This window comes from Colius striatus, chromosome 1, assembly GCF_028858725.1.
Source record: "Colius striatus isolate bColStr4 chromosome 1, bColStr4.1.hap1, whole genome shotgun sequence".
Classification (NCBI taxonomy): Eukaryota; Metazoa; Chordata; class Aves; order Coliiformes; family Coliidae; genus Colius; species Colius striatus.
In genome coordinates this window covers 178,449,434-178,472,438 of record NC_084759.1, presented here as the reverse complement: position 1 = coordinate 178,472,438, position 23,005 = coordinate 178,449,434, and the positions used below count along the sequence as shown (strand labels likewise).

At 33.2% G+C, this 23,005-nt stretch overlaps 2 protein-coding genes across 4 annotated transcripts in view; one reads left to right on the top strand and one right to left on the bottom strand.

Annotated features, from left to right (window-relative positions):
- The window catches only part of IMMP2L (inner mitochondrial membrane peptidase subunit 2), a 472,646-nt gene that overhangs the window by 198,757 nt on the left and 250,884 nt on the right, over positions 1–23,005 (top strand). The window lies entirely within an intron of this gene.
- Positions 7,290–9,404, bottom strand: LRRN3 (leucine rich repeat neuronal 3). Its single transcript, XM_010203905.2, has one exon. The coding sequence runs from the start codon at positions 9,402–9,404 to the stop codon at positions 7,290–7,292; it is 2,115 nt and encodes a 704-aa protein (XP_010202207.1).

Here is a 23,005-nt window from a genome sequence, read left to right as displayed (position 1 = left end):
TTTTCCCATATGCTTTCCTTACTTTCCTTTCTAAATTTTAGTGGAGAATTCGTGCTAAAGGAAATATAGTTCTATAATTGAGATATTACATTACAGTATATTTTGAAAGAGTGGAAAAGAATCAATGTATTAGTTTGTGAGGGAAATCTCAAATTTCCATATTGGGGGGGTATATTTTTTTAGAAATATAAATGTAAATGGTCTTGACTCAAGAAGTTGCAATTATTATGATATTTAATATCTTGTTCTTTTGGCCATTTATTCTAAGTTTCTCTCTACACCTGAATAGATACAGCAAGTAGCCTTGTGATTCCCAAAAGCATTATGGCTATTTGGAGCACAGTATGAAATTGTCATCAACACAAATAACAAACAATAGCTACGTAAGGGTAAGGCAGATGGAGCTCTTTTCCACTCTTCTAAATTGTAATGTTAAAAAGAGCATCAGCTATTTTAGGATCAGGAATAGACCATCTGCCCAAATTGCTTGCCCTTTCAGCTTCATCTTACTTCCATGTTATTGTTATTATTTTAATCTAAATGTCATTACATTTTTATGCTTTGTTTCCTTGAAAGTTACTTCATCTCATTAGCTGATTAGTTTTACACCAGGGTTTTCTTTAAGAATTTCAGGTCGTTTTTAATGTTTTATTTTGCTAGTCAAATATTTTTCCTCCAAATATGATGTTTACTTCATAGTTTTTTCATTAAGTCAGACAACATCTGTCCTTACTGTCAATGCTGGAAATGATATGATGGTCTGACAACAATAGTATCAGGAAATAAGTAAAGGATCCACAGAGATAATGGAAGGGAATGGAACAAACATTTTCCAAATGAACTTTGGGAAAAGAAAGTCTAAAAATGATTAAAGTTGAGAGATAAAAAAAAAAAAAGAGCAAATTAGATTTTTTAAAAAGCATTATTTTAATTGCCAGAGGAATTTAATTTGTTGTTTCCATCTTCATCTGAGGAGGAATGACTTAATAAAAGATTTTCTTGCTTTGAAGAATGTTGATTTATAGTCTTGAATGTCTTTGTGAGTTGAGCATTATACTTGAATGTCTTTGTGGGATAAGCCTTAGAAAGAATTAAATATTTTCCAGTGGAACTTTTTAACATCCAAAATTGTTGGTTCGATGAATATAAAATGTTCTATAAGAATGTCAACATTTCATATCAGCATTTCATTTAAGGTTTTTTATTAATTCATGTTGTGTAAATACTTGTTGCTGTTCTGTCATGGTAATTTGGCAAATGAAAATGGATCCTAAATGTCTAAAGAAATTATATAAAACCATTTTAATGTTCCAAGGACATTGGAACCCTCTCACCCTCCCCCCAGCCCTTTTATTTCTAGATAGGGATGAGCTTCCCTAGCTTTAAGATAATATTTTAGATAAAAATCAGTTACCAACAAATAGCTAATTTTCTTTGGAATATAATGGAATTTCTTTTTGTATGTTATTGTTCTTTCATAATTGTATTCCTAAACACAAGCATCTAGAGTTCTTTTTTGATGTCATGAGACATCAGAGATAGAAATACAGGGTTGACAAAATCTACAAGCAATAGGAGGACATGTAACCTTTGGAGCAACAATGGAAAGTCAGGATAATCGTCACAGTTTACGGGTTATTTAAATGATTAGCCAAATAATAAATAGTATAAGTATCTATAAAGTGTATAGACTTTTTGTAAGGGAATGTACTTTCCTTTTTTTATTAAAAAAAAAAGATTGATACTTGGCATCGGAGTATCAAAAAGAATACTGATTTTGTGGTATTAATTAAATGTAATAATTTTTGTAGTTCTCATTCCTAGAAATAGAAATTACAGTCATAGCTTTGGTGTCATTTATATTTGGTAGTTCTTACAATTGATCGTAATTTCTTGAGCAGAGACAAATGTGATTTGTCCACTATTTGAAAAAGGTAGTCTATATTTATGCTCATTTTCAGCCTTTTTAGGTTTTTTTTTTACCGTTGGCTTCTTTGAAAATTAGTCTAATTCCTTTCTTAAAATTGAATATGAGAAGGCACTTCAGTATAACTGCAGCTATATCTCTCTGGGAATACTGTAGTCAAGTAGGTAGATGCACATTAGTTTTGTTTAAATTTTTTCTTGAGTGCTCAAATTAACAAGTCTTTTAAATGTGTTGTCTAATTGGCTTAATCCTCTATCACTTTTTGTAAACCTTGGCAATAGAAATGAAACGTTGCTTATTATAACCAGGACAACAACATAACCAAAGTCAGTCATATATCATAGGGTCAGTTTTCATTATTCATTACTAGTTCGACTGTACACTTAATGCTATTTACAAATCATGCTTTTACATTTTGTTTCAGAATACTGAAGTGCAGCTAATCACAGACAAAATTTAGTTTGATACATGATATTGTTTTCACACTGCCCTGTGATACAAACATTGAAGAGTAGTGACCTCTTTCAAAATATTTTTGAACCTGAAACTCACTTCTCAGTTTCAAAGCACACTTCTCACTAGATGGGTTATAGTTGTATATATTAACTTTTCAGTCACGCAAATCTTGCCAGTTGTCAGTAATAACTCAAATTGAATGTATCTGTATGAATAAATAATTGTGATTCTCTTGTTTAATATCCAACTTCTAGAGCTGTCATATGGATAAATGAAGTTTAGTTGTTTTGGAGTTTTTTTAATCCTCAAAAACTTTGGCATCTAAGTTAATGTGTTCTCAATGTCTTGATTTTATGTTTACTGGATCTTCAGACAATCTTTTTCTTGTTTTGATAGTCCTTCACTTTTTCTGTTGTAGCTTAGCATTTTCCCTGAGTATCTATTTAGACTTTCCTGAGAAGATTAATTCCAGTTATTTACACTGGTATTAAACTGGAAGCTATTTAGATTACACTTTTGCTACATCAACCAACTGACCTACCAAAACAATTGATTGGAAGGTCAACCAAAATTCCAGAAAGATGCTTTATTTTTTTTTTTCCTACCTGGCAATTTATTCCAGTATCTTTCTTCCGTTGCCTGTAGGACCCAAAGGTGCTCTGAAAAGATCACTTGTATCTATTGCTTTCCAAACAATTTCATTCAAGATATCTTTCTGTAAGCTATGTTGTGATGAACTCTTGATTTTCAGTAAGCATCACTAGTAATTTTTTGCTGTGGATATGTTTCTAATAATCTTGTTTTTTTCTCTGCATTTCTAAGAACATTTTCTCATTTTTAGCATGAAGTGAGTTCTTAGTCTTGGTTTGTCTCTAATGATTTGTGTTCAACGGCTGTCTATTCTGTTTAACTATATCCTTCAATATTTCTTCTGTAACTTTCCATATTTACTGTACACTTTCCACTATGTGAATTTTCTTGTCTTCTCAGTGTCACATTTCTACTCTAGTTTTACTCTATTCAGTTAATTAATAAGAACTAATTTCTTCCTTAAGTCTGATAGAATGATACTTTTTTTTTTCCCCTCTCTAAAACTTCAATTCTTCTGGTGCTGTCTACTATGTAGACTTTTTTTCCCCTAGATTATTATATGGACCTTTTTCTCAAATGTTTCTGTTGGTTGCTGAATATTTTATAAGATTATTATTGATCATTGTGTCTATTCTATTGCTGTCCAGTACAAGACTGAGAGAAGAATCTATATTTCTTTTTAAAGTTATCTTGAGGTCACTTCTTAGGATTACACAAACAGAATGAATTTTATTAGTGAATTTTAGAAATGAAAATTTCATTTTAGGATGTAAATCAGCAGTTATTGTATTACCTGTTATCTAAGTTTTTAGCTACTATGAGGAAGTGTGATCTCACATAATTGTAACCTAAACAGAAACTTAAGTGTACCTATATAAATTAGTATTTGGCTGTGTTAGCTGATGGAATTTTGGAGTTGTTTTTTGTAAATATTTAACCAAGTAGTAAATACTTAATATTTTTATGAAGAGAACTCTAGTTTTCAGTCTAGTAGCTGGTAGGAACAAGTAAGATAACTGAATTAAAAAATGGAACAAAAAGTGTTTTCAGTCTTACATTTTTAATATTGCCTAGCCAGGCATTTCAAATACTCATGTTTGCTTTTTCTCTTTCATTAGTATCATGTTTCAGAATGAGGTTTGCTATCAAATGCCAAGATAAAGTTAGTCTACTTCTGGATTACTAATTTCTGGTTTGAATAATCAGTAAGCACTGCTTCTAATACATTGGAATCCTGAGACAAAAATATTAAATCAGTGGAAATGCAGGTGTGTAACAATGGTTTTCTCTGTTTCTGAGGAAATTAAATGTAATTCATTTTCACTTCTTACCTTCATTAAAGACAGTAAACATCACAATTAATGAGAGAAAAACAATTGCCCTGTGCCTTGTGTGGCAAAAAACCAACCATCTTGGAAAAAAAGGGATTACTAAAAGGTATACTCTACCACTATTAGGAAGTTCTTCCTATACTTTTGAACACATTATACTTTTCTGAAAAGATTTTCTGATGTTTTTGGCATGTCTGTGAAATGATGTAAGTTAAATATATCATTAAGATATTAGAGCTAAAAGATCAATTTATTTCTTCATAAGGACCTTCAGGTTTATAGAGTAGTATATTTGTGGAAGAAGCAGCTATCCATTTTTTACACTCAGCTACACAAGAATCCCACAGCTCACCTGTAGCTTCTGTGGGGATTTTAACATGAAGAATGTCTTTGATCATAGGGAAATAATGAATCTTTTTAGAGATTTGTTAGTCTAATATCATGCAGATGTTTCTGTTTAGCTATTACAGATGTTATATTTATAGGAATAGTCACTGTTTCACAGTACTGCCATTGAAAACATTGCCATGTGTTCTAAATGGTGCTACTTTTATATAGTAATAAAACAATATAGATATAAGGATAAATCAAGGTCTGCAGACAGGCAGTTAAATTTTGGCTCTGAAAAGTTTAGTATGAGAATTCTTCTGTATAAAAATGCACTTAATCTATCAACAAAAGCTTTTAATGAAATATATAAATAAAGTAAATAAAGCCTGCACTCTTTCTGTGAGGAAGGAAACTCTTACCTCGTTAGACTTATATTTGTGTGCTGTTTTACAACATCCTGCAGAGATGTTTTTGCCTGATAAAAAAAAAAAAGGTGATGATTTATAAGCTCTAAGAGTTGTAAGTTCTAAATGTAGCTTGATTTCAAAGGTAAACATACAAGATATACCTTCAAGTTCTTGCTGACAAGTACAGCATTGTGCTTGGCGCTGGGTCTCCTTTGAGACACCGTGTCCCGAGGCCCAGCTCCGCCCCGCGAGCTGTCCGTGGTGCTGACACCCTTCCTGCCAAACCAGAGGTTCTCTGCTCAGATTCCGTGTGGCTTTTTGTGCCACAGCGATTAGTTGGATTTGTAAGCTTCTGTCTTCAGTAAAACATATCGTCTCCATGAACATTGTAAGTTTTGGTAGTTTAGAATTAGTTTCTGCCTTTTAACAACTTCAAAAGTTATGTGATTTAAAAATACTGGAATTTAACTAGAAAAAGGATATTTTAACATGAAATAAAATTGTTAGTTAGTACTAGGTAAAGTGAAAGTATTTTTCCATGTTGTGAGTGCTTATAGACCAATAAAATTTGGACAGTGTGAGCAAACTGTGAATAAGTGGAAAAGTTAATGTCTAAATACATGAAATAACTCTTCTTTTTCTATATACAAAAATCCTGTTAGTGGTTCCACAGATATACTCACTTTAACCAAGTCTAGAGATATAAAATGTCTATTATTATAGAGTTTTAAAAATGTTAAACTGTAGTAAAAACTTAGATGAAACATGACTCTTATTTTTACTTCAAGATACCTGAGAATTTTGTGAGCATTTACTTCTTTGAACACTATATTTAGTGATTTTTTTCTTCATTTTTCCTATTTGTTTTCTTATATATGAACCAAAATAACATACATAGTTTATTTTTCTATTGCTTTCTTTATGAGGAGGTACCACATCTTTTCATCATGTTTCTTAATGCTCAGATAGCTTTGCTGGTCTTAGGAATATTAACTTTTTTGATCTTAAGAGAACTGGGTTTAGTTTGTAACCAACATTGTGATCAGCGGCATCTTGTGCACACTTGATGCTTATGAACCCAGTCCTACTCTCGTGAGAATTTCAACTTCAATAGGAGTAGTCAGTAGTGAATGTTTCATTTAATTTCTACTAATAATGCTTCCACCAGTTATTTAATCCTTGTAACACTGTGAAAGCTGAGGAGGTTTATAAACTAGTGAGCTGTTATTGCTGAACAGAAGTGTGCAGGTTCAGAAAGAAAATATTAATATCATTTAAACTATTCAAGCTATCCTTCTGTGACCAGCCTGAAGTTTAGACATTACTACTAACTGAATTACCCTTTTGACTGAAGACAAAATATTGATTTATGTTATCTGAGTCTAAACGTTGCATTTAGTTTGGCAAAATACCAAAGCAGCTAAAACTTGCTATTATCAGTAGCTAACAATATATTTCCCTATTAGTCTTATGTCTCATTCCCATCCTTCTTCTCTCTTCTTCCTCCAACAATATTCAATGTGTAAAATATGCTTGTTATTATGGGAAAATACAATTTAAAAATATTTATTGTGGTTTTTATTGCAGTTGTACAGGCTAAACCATCAAAAATACCCCATGTGCTCAGACTGGCATTTTGACAGCAGAGAATATGTGAGGAGATATTTTATCAGACGTTAGAATGAGATTGTTTATTGTCAGACAAGAGCTCCTAGAATATTTTTTTTAAGAAACAAACAAGCCAGAAACTATTTTGATTTTAATCAAAAATGTATTTTTCTCATAAAAAAAATTCACATACTCACTGTGTCTACTCTACAGAATTTGTCCATTTCATTACACCATGTGTCAATCCTAGTATATCTGTTCACTGCAAAAACTCGTGGCTAGTGTGTGTAATACAGCACAGGAGGAGGTATTGCTCAGTTCCACTACTTTTATATAATAATTTAAAAAAAAAAACCCAAAAAACAGAAAATGTTCTTGGCTACTTGCACTGTATTCCAGACTTAAGAGTCCCATGAAAGTTCTAGAAAATGAAGTTAATTGTATTTGGTTGGTAGAATATCCATAGAAGCCAGTTAGTTAAAATTCTTCTCTTATGCTGTTGGTACATATTCCCATTTGTCAGCAGGAGCAAAGTCCAGGCACCTAGCTCCTAAAAGAAATACTTTTTCTTGTTGCCATTTTCTTCAGCACAAATGCAATCATGTGCTTTTTATTTCAGAACAGTATACACTGACATATTTATGACATATTGGTTGGTACACCTATTACAGTTGCTTTTACTTCCATTGCTGTGCTTTTTTCTTTGCCCACGTCCCAAAGACTGATTAGAGGAGGATAAAACTCACTGAGTGAAAAGGATTGTTTCTCCAGGTAGCTGTGTCCAACATCATAGTTCATCTCACGTGAGGTGCAGCTGTAAAGATATATCACAGAGATGATTCCCAAAAGAGCACCAAGGCAGGCAAGGAATCCTATTATGTTGTTCTTTTCGTAGTCTTTCACTGCCAAGTCCAGTCCTTTTGTGGTTACATTGATACATTGTTTCTTATTCTGTGAATGGATAGTGGGAATATCTATACAAATTTTGTATTCAGTGGCTGGATTTAGATGTGTGAGATTATATACCTTTATATCAGAAGGTATTCGAGCGCTCTGTGCAGCTTGAGGGTTTTCAGCATTCAGAAAGACTGTCCATCTAACACTGGACTTCAGAATTTTAGAACTTGCTTTCCATGAAACCAAAACAGAACTAGATCTTATGTCTTGTATTTTAATATTCAAAGGTCCATTGCTGTCCTGAGGGAAAGAGCCATCTACTTTAATCATTACTGACTTTAGGTCCGCCCCAACTAAGTTCATGGCTATACATGTGTATAGACCACTTTCTTTTTGTGTTACATCACTTATGTCTAATGTTCCTTCGGAATGAATGTAGTATTTGTTAGAAATAGTATTAGGCAAGAGTTTTTGTCCTGATGGTGTTATCCAGTAGATTTCAGGTTCTGGTTCTGCTGTTGCTCTGCAGTGTAAGGAAATGTGACTGCCAGTTTTTAAATCCAGAGTAGATGGGAAACTTTCAGGAGCTATTAGGGGGAGACAGATTTCCATCATTTCCCGGAAGTGTATCTGCCTCACATTCTGGCCTTGGAATTCAGGAGGATCCACACAAAACAGGGACTCCGGCTCCATGAAGCGAATGTTTGTTTTGTTCATGTTAATCCAGCGGATGACACAGTCACATCTAATGGGATTGCTGTGTATGCTAACTTCTTTGAGGTTAGGCAAGGATTCTATGGTACTGCGGTACAGGGCACTCAGCGCATTGCTGTTCAACATGAGCGATTCCAGTTTGGGAAGTCTGTAGAATGCATTTGGATGAATGTACGATAACCTGGGGTTATTGGTAGCTTCTATTTTTCTTAAATCTGGCAAATTATCAACAGCAAGACTATCTATAGAAATCAGTTCAGGCATGTTATTAATCCCTAACTCTTTTAGGTGCAGCATATTGCTAAAATCTCCTCGTCGTATTCTGTTAATGGGATTCTTATTTAGATCCAGAAATTTAAGATTTATAGCCTTTTGAAGAGCAATGTGAGGCACTCTAACAAATCTGTTGTCATAAAAGGAGATGCTTTCTAAATTGTCAAGGCCAGCCAAAGCATTGTCTGGTATTTCAGTGAGATTTGTGCCTGCCAAAACTAGACTGCGTAGATTGATAAGAGGCTTAAAATTCATATCTTCGATTCTGGCTATTGGATTTTCTCCAATCATGAGAATTTCAAGATTAGGAGTAGCCTCAAACCACTTCCTGTTGATCATTTGCAGACCATTTGAATTGAGATGAAGTCTGAGAAGATTATTGAGGCCTATGAAAGCTCCCGGTGCAATCACAGAAAGCAGATTATGATTCATATAAAGTTCTTGCAAATTGTGGAGTCCAGAGAGACATTCTTCAGGGAGTTCAGTAAGTTTGTTTTCTTCAAGGTACACTGAAAGCAACTGCGGTATCTTTCTAAGATTAATACTGGTCACTGAGGATAAATTGTTCTGAGATAAATCTAGACCAGTTAAATTAACTGGTAAGTCTACTGAATGTTCAATTTTTGCAATATTATTAGTCTGTAGAAGTAGAACTTGTGTGTCGGCAGGCAGTCTGGCTGGAAAATTGAAAAGGCCTAAATCATTACAGTCGACTGTTGGAGCTTCCATATACACAGACCTGGGGGTGAACCATGGTCTGATCTCACATATACATGACTCTGGGCAGTCTGCTTTTTTTTCTACAGCTTGTACTAGTACAGGGATAACTAGGACAAGTAGAAAATAAATTTTAAGTAGCATGTCCTTCATCTTAGCTCAAATGTTCAGAAAAGTAACAGATCATTTAGTATTCCGCAATTATGATTTTGGAAGTCAGTATGACCCGGTCAATTGATAAAACACACGCTTGCTTTTGGCAAATGATGATCACGAAGGATTTTCTTCCTGAGGATAAGTGATAAATTTGTAATCAACTTGTCCAGTAGTAAGTGGCATTTTGTGGAAATGAAGGTCACTCTGTCCTTGATGACATAAAATTGATAAGCTTTGTGAAGATGAAGTATGTATAGATGGTCATAGGAGATTAAGCAATTCATTTATTTAGTAGTATTAACTTCAAATCCCATGATAGATTAGTGTTTGCAGGAATGACAGAATGACCTAAAATATAAGAAGAGGAAATAATTAGTATAAGAAACTATATAGTTATAAATTAATTTAGCTATCTTTTGCTCTCTAATGTTAATTATTGCAAGTAAGAAAAGAAAATGACCGTGGTGCCTAGAGTATTGTAGTGGTATCCAGATAGCATAAATGAAGTTAATATAGTAATACATCTTTAGATTTGTAGCTTGTCATACATCCAGTGGAGCATTGCTCTACAGAAAGATGAATATCCGCGAGTATAAAGCAAAATGTATCAGTGAGATTTTTTTATATATTTTATTCTCCTTTAAAATATATTCTTTTTTCTTTCAGTTATCACTAGAAGCAGACTTAGTTCTGTTGGCTTTGAAAATATAAACACTGATCAAAATCCTACATGAGCATGAATATTTAACTTTTGAACATGAAGCTTATAAATATAAACAATGTAGCTTATGTGTAATCAAAGGAAAACAAAATGGTTGGATTAATACAGATTCCTAATGATGACTTTGTTAAGCAAGCCTGTAGGATATTTTTACGGAAATATACAAAATTGCTAATCCATACATTTTATCATTTTCTAAATCTTTGTGTAGCTGCTGTTTAGGAAGGAAACTAGTTTTTCCTTTCTTTAGAGTGGTAATTAGAAAGAAACATGTACCTCATAGTAAATAGCTTGTCATCTTTGCAAATTCAGGCTAATTACTGGTTTGCTTATTTCGGCTTCAACTGCAAATAGTAATAATAACAGAAAAGGATCTTAAAACTGATATGAAGGAAAAATCCCCTACAATACCACTTGCTCTTTTGGTCAGTAGCTCTGTAACAATCTGAAATTTACAGTGAAGTTGCAGGTTTTTTCTTCATGCCCTAAATTATAGTAAGGACTGAAACCTTAGCATCTTGAAGCACCAAATGTGTCCTGTCCAGTGTTTTGGTGTGTACATTTGTGGAGAAAACAATGTACACTTAGAGTGTACATTATGTTCAAAGTCACATGATTCAAAAACTTCTGTGTTTTCATATAGAAAGTATTATGCATTAGCTGCTTCATTTACTTCAGAATATAGACCTCACAGCACATTTAACTGGACTGTTTCAGAAGGCTTTCATGAGATACACATTTATGCTCGTTCCTTGTCTGTAGTGTTAAGATTCATGGTGACATTGTTTACAAACTGTAAGTTAAGATCAATGCTTCATTGACATTGATAAATAACTTTTGAGGTATTGCTGGTATAGATAGACAGAATGGCAAAAGTCAAATGTCAAGGATTTGGATTTTAGATTTCCTTTCCAGGCCCAGGTGGATTGGACATATTAACCAAATAGGCATTTAACATCATCTCAGAGGAAAGGGATTAGACCACATTGTGTGATGTGAGCATTGGGCCAATTCAAAGAATATTTGGCAAATCTTTGTGGCTGTTCTTTGTGTTATGTACATTTAAGGACTTTGATATTTTATTTTAACCTGTAAGTATATTAATAAAGTGAACAGACAATATGTAAGATAAACATACAGAAAACATTCTGCTGTTTTGGGGATTAATAATATGTTTTAATGGATATGGCCCAGTTTATACTGAAATACAAAGACATACTGACTGAAATAGGAAAAATTTCATCTGTTCCTTTGTTGTGGGAAATGAGATGTGCTTGATGCTTTCAGAAAAGTAAAGATTCCCACTGGACAGTTAATGCCTATAACTTGCTCTTAATTTGGCTGCCAGGAAGTAAGGTGATACACCTATGTGGAAGACTGTCCCATTTACTAAATCTCGGTAGAAATAATTCTATGCCAAATGCAAAGATGTCATTTACTCTGTAGGCAGAAAAGAGGATGGCCATGAAGGAGAAATTTTTGGATCATATTCCTGATGCACTTTCTAAAACACATCCCATTGGCATTTTATGTGGATTGTATGATAAAAATGTATCAGTAAGCATGGCAAATATGAAAAGTAAGCTTCTAATGATTGAAAGGTCATTGGAAATCTTACCTGGATAGTAAATTTATTCAGATTCAACAGACTGCTACTGTAGATATCTAATCTCAGCATTTTGATCCCACTGTGATGCTCAAGGACTTCAGGGAAGTACTAGGAAAGTATTGTGGGGAAGCATAACCACATAACTGACCTGGTTTTCTGTTCCTCCCTGGACATTTGCTATTAGTCACTGTGAAAGACAAGATGTGGACCAAGCTGGACTTTTCATGTATGTCTCGGGTACCTGACCTGGCTGTACCAGTTAAAGCATTTAAACGATTGTGTTTCCATGAGTCAATATCCTTCTGCATTTGAGTTTATACTCTTCCTGAGTTTATACTGCAGCTTCTATGGGTTTCTCAAGCCAAAAACAGGTATACCAGTAGACATTTTAATTTCAGATATAGATTAGAGTGGGTTTTCCACTAAAGGCAGAAAAAGAGAAGAGGTGAGAGATCCAGGTTGAAGTTCTTCTTCATGATTTAATCTGATGTCTTTTATCTTTCTGGGGAATGCTGCAGCTAATAAGCCACCAGCTCAAGTTCATATGGTGTTCTAGAATAAATCTTTCTTATTTCTCCAGTTAAAGTGTTTCTGCCTTGTGTAAAATATTCACTGAGGTTGAATGCCTTGCATAACAGATTGTAGAATAATTTTCATGCTCTCTCTGCGCCTATAGAGTCATCATTCCCAGATACATTGTTACACTTCATAAATATTTTTGGTTTAAATAGCAGCATATATATTGATTTGCTATAAATTTTTTAGTATTAACTGTCACTCAAGGTATGGAATAAGAGGACACTGGTGGGGGGGATCACATTATTATTTACAATTATCTAAATGGTGGATATCAAAAGATTAGGGCATTACTTATTTCTATTTTATCTAGTGACAGGTCAAGGGGTAATGGAAAGAAGCTGGAAAACAAAAAGTTCCATTTAAACATAAGGAAAAACTATTTTACTGTGAGGGTGACAGAGCTCTGACACAGGCTGCCCAGGGAGTTTGTGGAGTCTCCTTCTCTGGAGGTTTTCAAAACCTACCTGGACACATTCTTGTGTGACCTGATCTAGGTGGACCTGCTTCTGCAGGGCTGCTTGAACTAAATGATCTCTAAAAGTCCCTTCCAACCCTACCATCCTATGATTCTATGAATGTTTATGGACTAGTACGAACATTCATGATGGCTTATGAGATGATAGAATCACAGAACAGAATATTTCAAGTTAGAAGTGACCTGTAAAGATCTTTGAGCCCAACTCCTTTCTTGTAGGTCAACTCAACACTAAATCATATGACCCTAGTACATGTCATATGACACAGTACACCAAAAAGTATTGACATACAATAATTGTATAGAATTGAGTGGCAAAACATTTTTGTTTATGGTAGTGTTATTGTGTGACTGATATACAATGTTGACAAGATAAGAAAACATGGATTGCTGATGTTTTCTGGTCCCACTTGAAGAGACTAGTTTAAGAGAATTTGATGTAATTCTTTACCCATCTACATTTATAAATCTTTGTGTGCACACCGATTGTACATGTATTTCCTCATCCAGATAAAATGGTATGTTTTGCAATTAAAAAGTCTGAATAGAGTTAATAATGCTTATTAGTAATGTCATTTTGTTTTGTTTTGTTTTGTTTTTCTTGTGCTAGAACTTAAAACTGTTTAAATCTTTGTGGACAGATTATTTAATTTCTTCTGAAAATCCATCCCTATTGCAATCCCTACTAATTTAGTAAAATATGGTGTTCCTTTTGCTTTTATGGCATTACCTCTTGCTTTTGGAAAAATGCACCTTGATGTGAGTGACTTTTTCCAGCCTAATTATCTCTTGTGTAGACAATGATTGGTATGTCTCAATTAGGTTTGTTTAATTTACTGCTATTGACAGCTGGAGCTTTAGTTTACAAGAGGGTATCACCATTATTTGAGCTGGAAAAGACATTCAGCGAATGAATAAACTGAGCAACGTTTCCCATCACTGGAGCAACAGACAGCTAAGAACCAAGTCAGAGTGGGCAGAAAGGAAAAGAAACACGTCAGGTTTTGGCAATCTTTCTTTTCCACTTCAGCAGTTAGAGAGACAGTGATAAAAACTAAAAATGTGGCAGCTACACTGCAATGTGCCCTGCTGGCAATAAGGCAAACAGTTCACTTCACAAGGACCAATTTAGAGGTGGCAAGCAATTTGAAAACACAGCTGTTCATACAAAGCTACCTTTCAAACACATCAACTGAAAGAGCCACTTCTCAATTCTTGTCATTATAACCACTTCGAGCAGTTCTATACACAGAGATCTGGAAATGTCACTATCCAAAAATTGGGACTGGGACGTTTCATACCTCACTTGATTGTAGTTAAAGTACTTAGGTTTCTGTTGAGGATTTTTTTGGTTTGAATTTTTTTTTTTAATGTTAGTTATGGAAATGTACAGATTTACATTTGAAAATTTAATAGCTTTGAGATAATTTTATAAGGCAATTTTTCCTATGATAAAAATTTAAAAAAATATTTCCTTGATAATTTTTTTATTACTGCACAATTGATAAGATGCAGCAGCTTATTTCTTTGATATATTTCCAGAATTGGTACAAAAATCTGAGATTTTTTCTCCCATAAAAAATGTAAGTGATGGTTTTGTTGAAACATGTACTTGTGGTCTGGACTAAGACAGAAATACAAATCTAGGTTCAAGCATAAAAAATATAATATAGTAGATTTTCATAACAGAATTAGTCTTGAAATAGAATATTTCTAAAAGTAAGCTCTACTAGCTGGAAATCATATAGGCTTTGTAAAAATTGAAAGAATTGCCTCTAGTATATGTAGTCTTACATTAATTCCACTCTCTGAGGCAAAGTTTCATGCAGAATCATATTTCTGTTTAAAAATACAAATTTACAGTTTGCGGTAATATGCTCCTAATGTTTTTTATTCTCTACATATAGTCTCATGTTAAAACATCCGTGAGATTTTTGGAAATTAGTGTATGTCTGACAGTCTCACTTCTGAGGTGTTCAACCTGGGCAGCTGACAGTATCAGTTGACCGTTGGATTTTTAGTCAGGTTGAAAACTGCAAAAACTGATATCTGAAATATCTGGACATGTTTGAAAAAAAATTATCTAGGGCTTCCTGTTGGGGCATTGACTAATTTTGTAAACCTACTCTAACGATTGATTTTCAGAACTTCAGGCTGGTCCTGAACAACTGTGTGAGATGTAAAGGAAGTGGCAAAGCTACTTGTATTTAAACCTAGAAGCAATCTGCAGTGTCTGAATAATTATTTAAGCATGTGTTTGTATTATTTTCTGAACTTGTTACACCTCCATTTTTTTCCTTACTTGAAATAAATTTTCCTGAGGGAAAACCACAAGTTTAAAATATTTGATATGACTGCAAAACAGGAAATTCTCACATCTGAGACCATTGCAAGGTAAGAATGACAAGATTTTATACATAATTAAAAGTCCTCTATATCCATGGACATCATGTGCTTTGGTGTTACTTTAATCTACAAATAAAGATAGATTTGGAAAAACATTGCCATCAACTGGATTTACGTGAGACCCTTTCACTAAATGGTTCTGGTCTACTATCATCATGCTCTTGTTTGCTGTATCTTAGTACCATTTAACAGATATCAGAGGAATTATCACCATGTATAACTCATTAAGAACTTACTGGAGTTCTATTTTTTGTGTAAATCAAAAATTATATTACAATATTTTGGAAAACATTGCAATATAATAAATCGTAAAGATTTGGAAAGACAGAATTTAAAATAAATGTGATGAAAACAAAAAAGCCAAATGGAAGCCAACTGAATATATACATATGATATGTGGTAATTTATTGTATATGATAGTTTAGAATAATTTTTCAATGGACTTAAATGAACATTAGATAAAGCCTTCTTTTAAAATGGGAGAGGGGAAAAGATATAACACTCGTTTTCCTAACCTACTTTAAACTGGTTTACCATGATTAACCAAGCTTTGGCAGATAATTGTGGGACCACCTGCATGTGAAATAAGGTGTTTGTAAATCATAATCCTAGTACTTAATGGAAATAGTGTACAATCTTGTTACTGTTATTAATTTGATGGCAGCAACGGCATTGTGCATTGGAGCCATAGTAGTGGATAAGGATCACACCATTTTGTGTGCTAATCTGCTGCAAAACAAACCCATGAATTCTGCTCCATGGTGCTTAAAATTTTAATGCAAGAAGAGACAACTAATAACTCAGACAGAGCAAGAAAAAAAAAAAAAGGAAGTCACTATGACAGTCTGTGAATATACGTGTTTATACTTTCCCTCGAACTCTAGTCTTGTAGTTTACTGACGTGATCCAGCATTACTTTTCCAGGCTTCGATTTTAGACTTCCTGTCTTTCGTTCTCTCTTTCATGTGAATTTTAGTCTCATGCTTCCTAGACATTGAATAGCTGTGACCTTTTAACAAATTTCATAGCAAAAAAAGACTAAAAGTGTATTTGATGATACTTTGTAAAGGAATTGATCATTTCAGTAATTACAGTTGCCTCCCCCTTTTTTTTTTTCCCCACTTCTTCTCCAAATATAAAGTGTGCAAAGTCATTTTTAGGTATTCTTTTATAGTGAGAAAAGACATTAGAAAATTATATTTACAAGACAGGAGGATGATTTTCAATGGAAGTTGCAAATTTCTTTACCATTTAAGTTCTGATATCTCATTTATGTTCTAATTTCTAATATGGCATTCCAAATCCTCTTGCAATGGTTTTGCTGTGTGGCAGTTAGACTAGATGTAGTCATTTTATATACTCAGATTCATTGTTAAAAATACCTTGAACAGAATTCGAACTGATATTTTATTGCTTCTTCTTAAATCAGATATTGAATATATAATTCTGGTATTTTTATCTAAAAAGTTAGCACGTTGCTAGTATTACTTGGTTTGAGTTTTTCTTAACTGTAAATATTTATTTTCTAGTTGTCAGAGAAAATAGCAAGGATTAAATTTCAAAAATAACTTTTCAAAGTACTTAGGTCTTTTCCATCCTAGTTATAGTTCTCAGCCTTTTCAAAAGGTTTCTCTAAGTGAGTTATTTATCATTGCCATTATCGAGCAATTATGTCAAAAAATATTGCTGTAACTTGATAAAGTAATGTGTTACTTTAATTTAGATTTATTCGTACATGTTCAGCTCCTTTTTGACAGTTGTCATGTTAGTAGTGAAGCAGCACATATTGGCAGTTACCTAGGCACATAGTTGGCAAGAGAGCAGTCACGTTCTGGATGTGGGTGCATGTACCCAGTTACCAGATGCTTCAAACAGATGGCCAAAACTAAAGATGAGTTAGACCAGCTTTGGCTTGATTTTCTAGGAAGCTACCATACCAATTCTGGAGGTCCATAGTACATTTGACTAGTAAAAAAGCCTATCCAGGATCCATCAGAGCTATTGGCAAATCTGCATTTTGAGGTTTTTTTTTTCCTTTTTGGCTCTTAAGATGTAAATATTAAACATGCTTAAACCAGACACACAGGTGCATTCCAGTAGTTGTAATAAAGACAGAGAAAGACAATGGCTGAACTTACAACATATTATCCTTGGAAACCTATCAAATTGTCTTTTAATGATTTATCATGAGAAAAATGTCACTGTAATAAAATTAGCATAATAATAACCTTAATAATTGTAGGAGTTACAATTTCTATTCTATAATTTTTCAGTAACAAAGATTTAGACTTAAAAGACCTAAATTAATTTAAATTGGCAATTTTTAGTGGTGGACTCCTAATGTTTAGTAAATTCACCTTTTAGTTTTTGGTATATTTATGATTTCTTTTTGGAGAAATGGTCACTTCAAGGTACATGCCTATATAGCAGTTTTGAAAAAATTAAATGAAATTCAAGTGTGCACTCTACTGATTAGCAAGTATAATAACCTAAAGATACAAAAGGGCTAAGTAAATGCAATTATATCAGGAACATCCTGCTACAATCCCAGCCAGTACTTGATGTATGCTTGTGACATATCACACAGAATGTGGTTTGAGATCTATGAAGGGAAAAAAAAATATTGCTTGTCATTATAGTACAAGCAGAAGTTCCTTAATAAAAAACAAAAATAATTTATTTTTGAGGTGCCAGTAGTAGATGAGATATTTTCTATGTCATGAATTTTCCTACCAAATTCAGCTGAATTGCTTTAACTTTATAATTGTGAATATATTGGGTAATTACTTTCATCCTGAGCCACCTGGGGAGCTAGGTTCACAATGTATTGTTCAACAGAAATGGATATTTTTTTTTTAATCTTGCTTGAGGCACTGTAGAGAAATGGATTGATGATTGATGAAAAAAAGAAACAATTTCAGGATGCAAAAATCTACCAATGCATAAACCAGAATCATATTGAAAAGATTAGGAAGTAAAAGTTTTGTTTTATATGGGCTGGAGAGATTTATGGATACTCATAAATTATCAGCTCATGGAGATACTGGCATTTCTGATAGCATAAAGTATTTTGGTTTGTATTTATTTTTAATTACAGTTTTTGCTGAGTGTCTCATTAATAACATTATGTGTTACCTTTTTATGTGATTTGCAAAACTAACATTATTTTTAGACCTGGAATTATTACTTTTTGTGCTTTTATGACCCATTTGTCAGCTCTAATCCACACTATAGGATTATCATGGTTCATTTCTTATTTCTTCGGAAGTGAACACATTAAAATGCTGATCTTATTTTCTCTTTATAATTTGCTTTTTAAAATAAGGCCAGAAGAAAGAGGATAGATACAAGATAAATAAACAGCAGCACTTACAGTTCAATATTCCTTCTACTGTGGGGTTCTACAGCTAAATATTGGTAACTGAATCCTCTTTCTCTTTTCCTTTCAAAATCGTGAATTTATTTAAACCATTGTACCTCTCCACCATGTATAGATTCACAACCATCTTCCACACTCCCGTTTTTTTCTTTATGTACAATTCTTCTAGTGTTTCCTGTTATTTTAAAGGAATATTTTGTCTAAAATGAAAAATTCACTCAATCTCTTACCGACTCATTCGCGTACCATTGAGCAGGATTATTTTGATTTTGAAACTTACATAATATAGCCACATCTTGATTTCATATTTCTTTTTTAGTTTTCTACCATCTTTCATTCTTTTATATCACCTTCCTGCGTTTTGGATGACAAATCTGACAGCAGTGTTAAAATTAACATTCTGATCTCTCAGACTGATATTTATTGCTCAGATATTCAAGTCAATCAACCAGATTGTGATCACTGAACTCAAGACTTCCACTAGATTTTCCTTGATAAACATAAGATCTCTTGCATTTTGTTGGATTCCTACTTACAATTAGAACACTATAGATAGACATATCTGCTGTAGATGCATATGTAAAGCCACATAAGAACAGTATCGCACATTTAGCGATAAGAATGCTAGAGAAGCACAGATGTACTTGATCCAATGAAAAAATGCCTTTTCAAACTGAAGAAAATATAAGTCTGAAATAAGATGCTGAAAAGATCTGTTCTCCCCAGTTATCTAGGATTGTGTATGGAAAAAAATATAACAGGCAAATACACTTCATGTTCTGTGTAATTACTTGTGAAGCATTTGAGGAAAATAAGATTTCTGGATATATATCATGAGTAGAGAGCATATCCCATACTGCGACAGAAGGAAGTAAAAACAGGATAAAATTATGTCTTTTTTTTTGGGAGAGGGTGTGGCAGTGTTGGGTTTTTTTGTTAGGTTGGGTTTTTTTTTTGAGATGAAGCTATTTCAATAGCCTCTGTATGAATTGCCCTTGGGATTTTAGAGTTTTCCACTATTCTCCACAAGAAACAAAATCAGTTGGGATACCAAAGTTGTCTGAGACTCTTTCAGGTCATCCTTGTAATTTGCAATATTTAAAGCTATACATGTTGCTGTAGTTCAGATAAGTACGCATATACCATGGAAGTATTTAAAGTAGAGGACCCTTATCAACTCTCTGACATTTTGAAGGGTTGATTTAACTAGTCCTTTATCATCTAGAATGTGAAAACCAGGCACAAAGCATCTCAAGAGCATTTGCTCTGCCATTTCAAAAGAGATTCGAGTGACAATTGTTACTCTAAAAGTGTAAGAAGGTTTTGTTTCTTCCAGTAGAGTGAAATAGGTAGTGCTGATATTTTTGAAGGCAAATCGCCTTCAAATCAAGTTCACTTGATAGACTTAACTGATGCAGTACAGAAACCTATACCAGTAGAAGTGATTGAGGATTAATTCTGTTAACCACAATTTTAAACAGGTAAACAAGGATAATCTAGCTTTGATGTGTGGCTTTTTCTGTCAATTCTCATAAATTTGAACGGAAGATACAGTTTAAGTTCTCTTATAGTTTAATTATCCTTCCTTGAGGCAATAGTTGTCACCTTGTTCAGTATTATAATGATGGAAGTTATAAAACACCTGTCTGTCTCCTTGCAAATGACTCAGTGTCCTCTGTTAATATGCATGGAAATGTCACCTTAAATTGCATTTAGCATTCTTAATACAAAGAAAACAAAGCATGGAAAGCATTTGAAGCTCAAAATCCATACTGGTTGTTACATTTGTGTTGGTTTGCTTTTAAGTGCCCTTATTGTTTTATCCTGCTGTATGTGGGGAATGCAATTTCTGAAAGTTAATTCAAGGAGTGCAGAACAATGTGAGCATTTTAACGCCTATATTTTCAAACCTTGACTGATAAAGTTCAGTTTTCACTACTAGTTGTTGTGAATGATTCCTGAAATTCCAACTCTCTAGTGCCATCTGGTAACTTTCAGTTGGTTGAAGGTTTAGATTATTCTGGAACTAAATAAATAGGCAAAGCAACACATCTGAATGGCTGAAAACTTGAAAATTCCTCAAAACACTTCCCTTAAGGTGATAGAATGCTCTTTTCTATCTCCAGTCATTCATGAGAGATGATGTGAGCCACATTAAAGGAAGACAAAGTAGCGTTTGAAAGTTATAGAAGTAATGAGTAGAAACTTAGAGCAGTTACGAGTTGAAATAGCTTTGTTTGGCAGTCCTTCAGGAGCAGGCTTTTAAAAGTGATCAAGACTTGCATTACAAGGAAAATACCCTAAAGGCCATAAAAATGTTTGGCTTGAGAGTTGGGTTTTAGTTTCATTATATTTCCCATGTTAGTGCTAAACGTTAGAATTGAATGATAATCAATCTTACAAATAAATTTGCTCTTTAGTTACTCTTTTTCTACAAATAATTATTCTTCAAGGGTCAACATCTAAGACATGTAAATAGTTTTAGTCAGTTAATAAAAGCCTGTCTTAGAAAAAATTACTGAAGAATTATTGAAATGAGTTCCTTTTATAGTCAGGATATCTAAATCCGTTTTATTGTCCCTGTGGTTTATTTATTCATATGGACACAGAAAAACAGTATTCACTAGTCTAATATTTTAATGAAAGAAGGACAATCTGCTATAGGTGGAGACATAGATATTTAGTTACAAAAACTAGCATTACCTTGAAAGAAATGAGAATGGAAGTCTGCAGTTACATATTGATAGAGGTAAAGCAAAGCCTTGGTGTTCCTTTGAAAATTATCATACCAGGCTTTGTGCCAGTCCAAAAATGTTTCACAAAAGGTTATCAGGTTGTGTTCTTACTAACTTGGTCTATTACCCAAACACTTTTTTGTTAAGAGAATTCTTGCTTTGAAATAGATTTTTGTTTTGTTGAGAGTTAGCAAACATTTTGAATGTGACTCCGACAGGACTGTGTACCTTTTTCCTTATTATGGCTTTTTAAGGTCATGATCCAATAAATAAGATGGTGTCAAGGGTGTTTTGGATATAGGCAATGCTTATTAGATGTTTGCAATTGAAAATGTTATCTATAAGTAGCTGATAAGCACTCATAGTTTTTTTCCTCTTTCTGGTCTTCCAAGCTAATTTCAAGAATTTAATTGTTTCAGGAATTGCTATAGCACCTCCCTTGTGTGTCAGAGAAGTAAGAATTCCATTCTGTTAAAGCTGAAAGGTTTTTATTGATGCTCCCAAATACTTCTTTCCTACATATGAACTAAATTTATGAGACTGATAAATGAGAGACAACCTTTCTCTCCTCTGAATCTGTTACAGGATGTAAAAGAACCTTACAAACCGTTAACTATTTTTTTGGTGAATGGGAAGGTTTGTTTTATGAATTTTGCTTTACTGTGTAGATAAAACAGTAAATTATATACAGATGTGATCCCTGAAATCTAAAAGAAAGATAAATTCGCATATTGTAATAAAAAATCTTTCTGCTTATTTTGCTTAATTGTGTAATAGCATATTTTTCAAGCTGTTATTAAGGTTTGAAATGATTAGCTTTCATTAGCTGGGTAATGAGTTTAGGCAGATTGTTTTGAACCACACTGATTCCTCTCTAGTCCATCATATTTTCTGTTACAAAAGTTACTCTTGAATTTTTCACCATGTTTTTTATTGCTTTCTCTTTTATCAATAACAATAGCCAAGAAGTCGGAAACAGCATTTGTTTGCTAAAAATCCTTAATCCAAATGCTAAACATAATAATTTGATATTTTAATGGTTGCAACTGTTAGGCTTCAATTTTGCATGTTGTAGAAAGAATATTGCAGGTTTAGATGGATTTTACTAATAGATATCAGACACATGCAGGTAATTATTTAGACCTATCAGGCAACATGTTTTGAAAGCAACAGGTTTTGTAATACAATCTTTATTAAATATCCCTTTTTATTTTCAAAACTATTAATATCAGATTTCAGTTACTTTTGTCTGATGTGACAATATTAATAGAGACACTAATACTTGATGAAATACCGCATCTATTTCTTCATGAAATACACATAGTCAATAGAGTTAAAAAAAAGTTGTAGAGTTTTGCCATAGGAAAAGGATACAAATAGAGTATTCTGCAGTTTGGGCATGTGTTAGTGTTCAGCTGAGGCTACTTATGGCCACATTTAATTTTGTGAATGAAAAATAGTATGAACACCTACTGATCAGAAATAAACTTAATGCAACTCCATCTATATCTCCTATGCTTGTGTGTCCTCATTTGGGGAATGCTGATATGTAGCATTCATATAGTCTTCCTGCCAGTCAGCTTCAGAGTTTAAAAATATTTGGTAAGAAAACTTATTAAACTCTTCAGTGTGACTGTTGATTTTGGTTTTTTTTTTTAGCTTTTAAAAATAGCTGTAGAATTATAAGGAATTTG

Bases quoted from the DNA above. Each gene is read 5' to 3' on its own strand.
- LRRN3 (XM_010203905.2), bottom strand. From the start codon at position 9,404: ATGAAGGACATGCTACTTAAAATTTATTTTCTACTTGTCCTAGTTATC.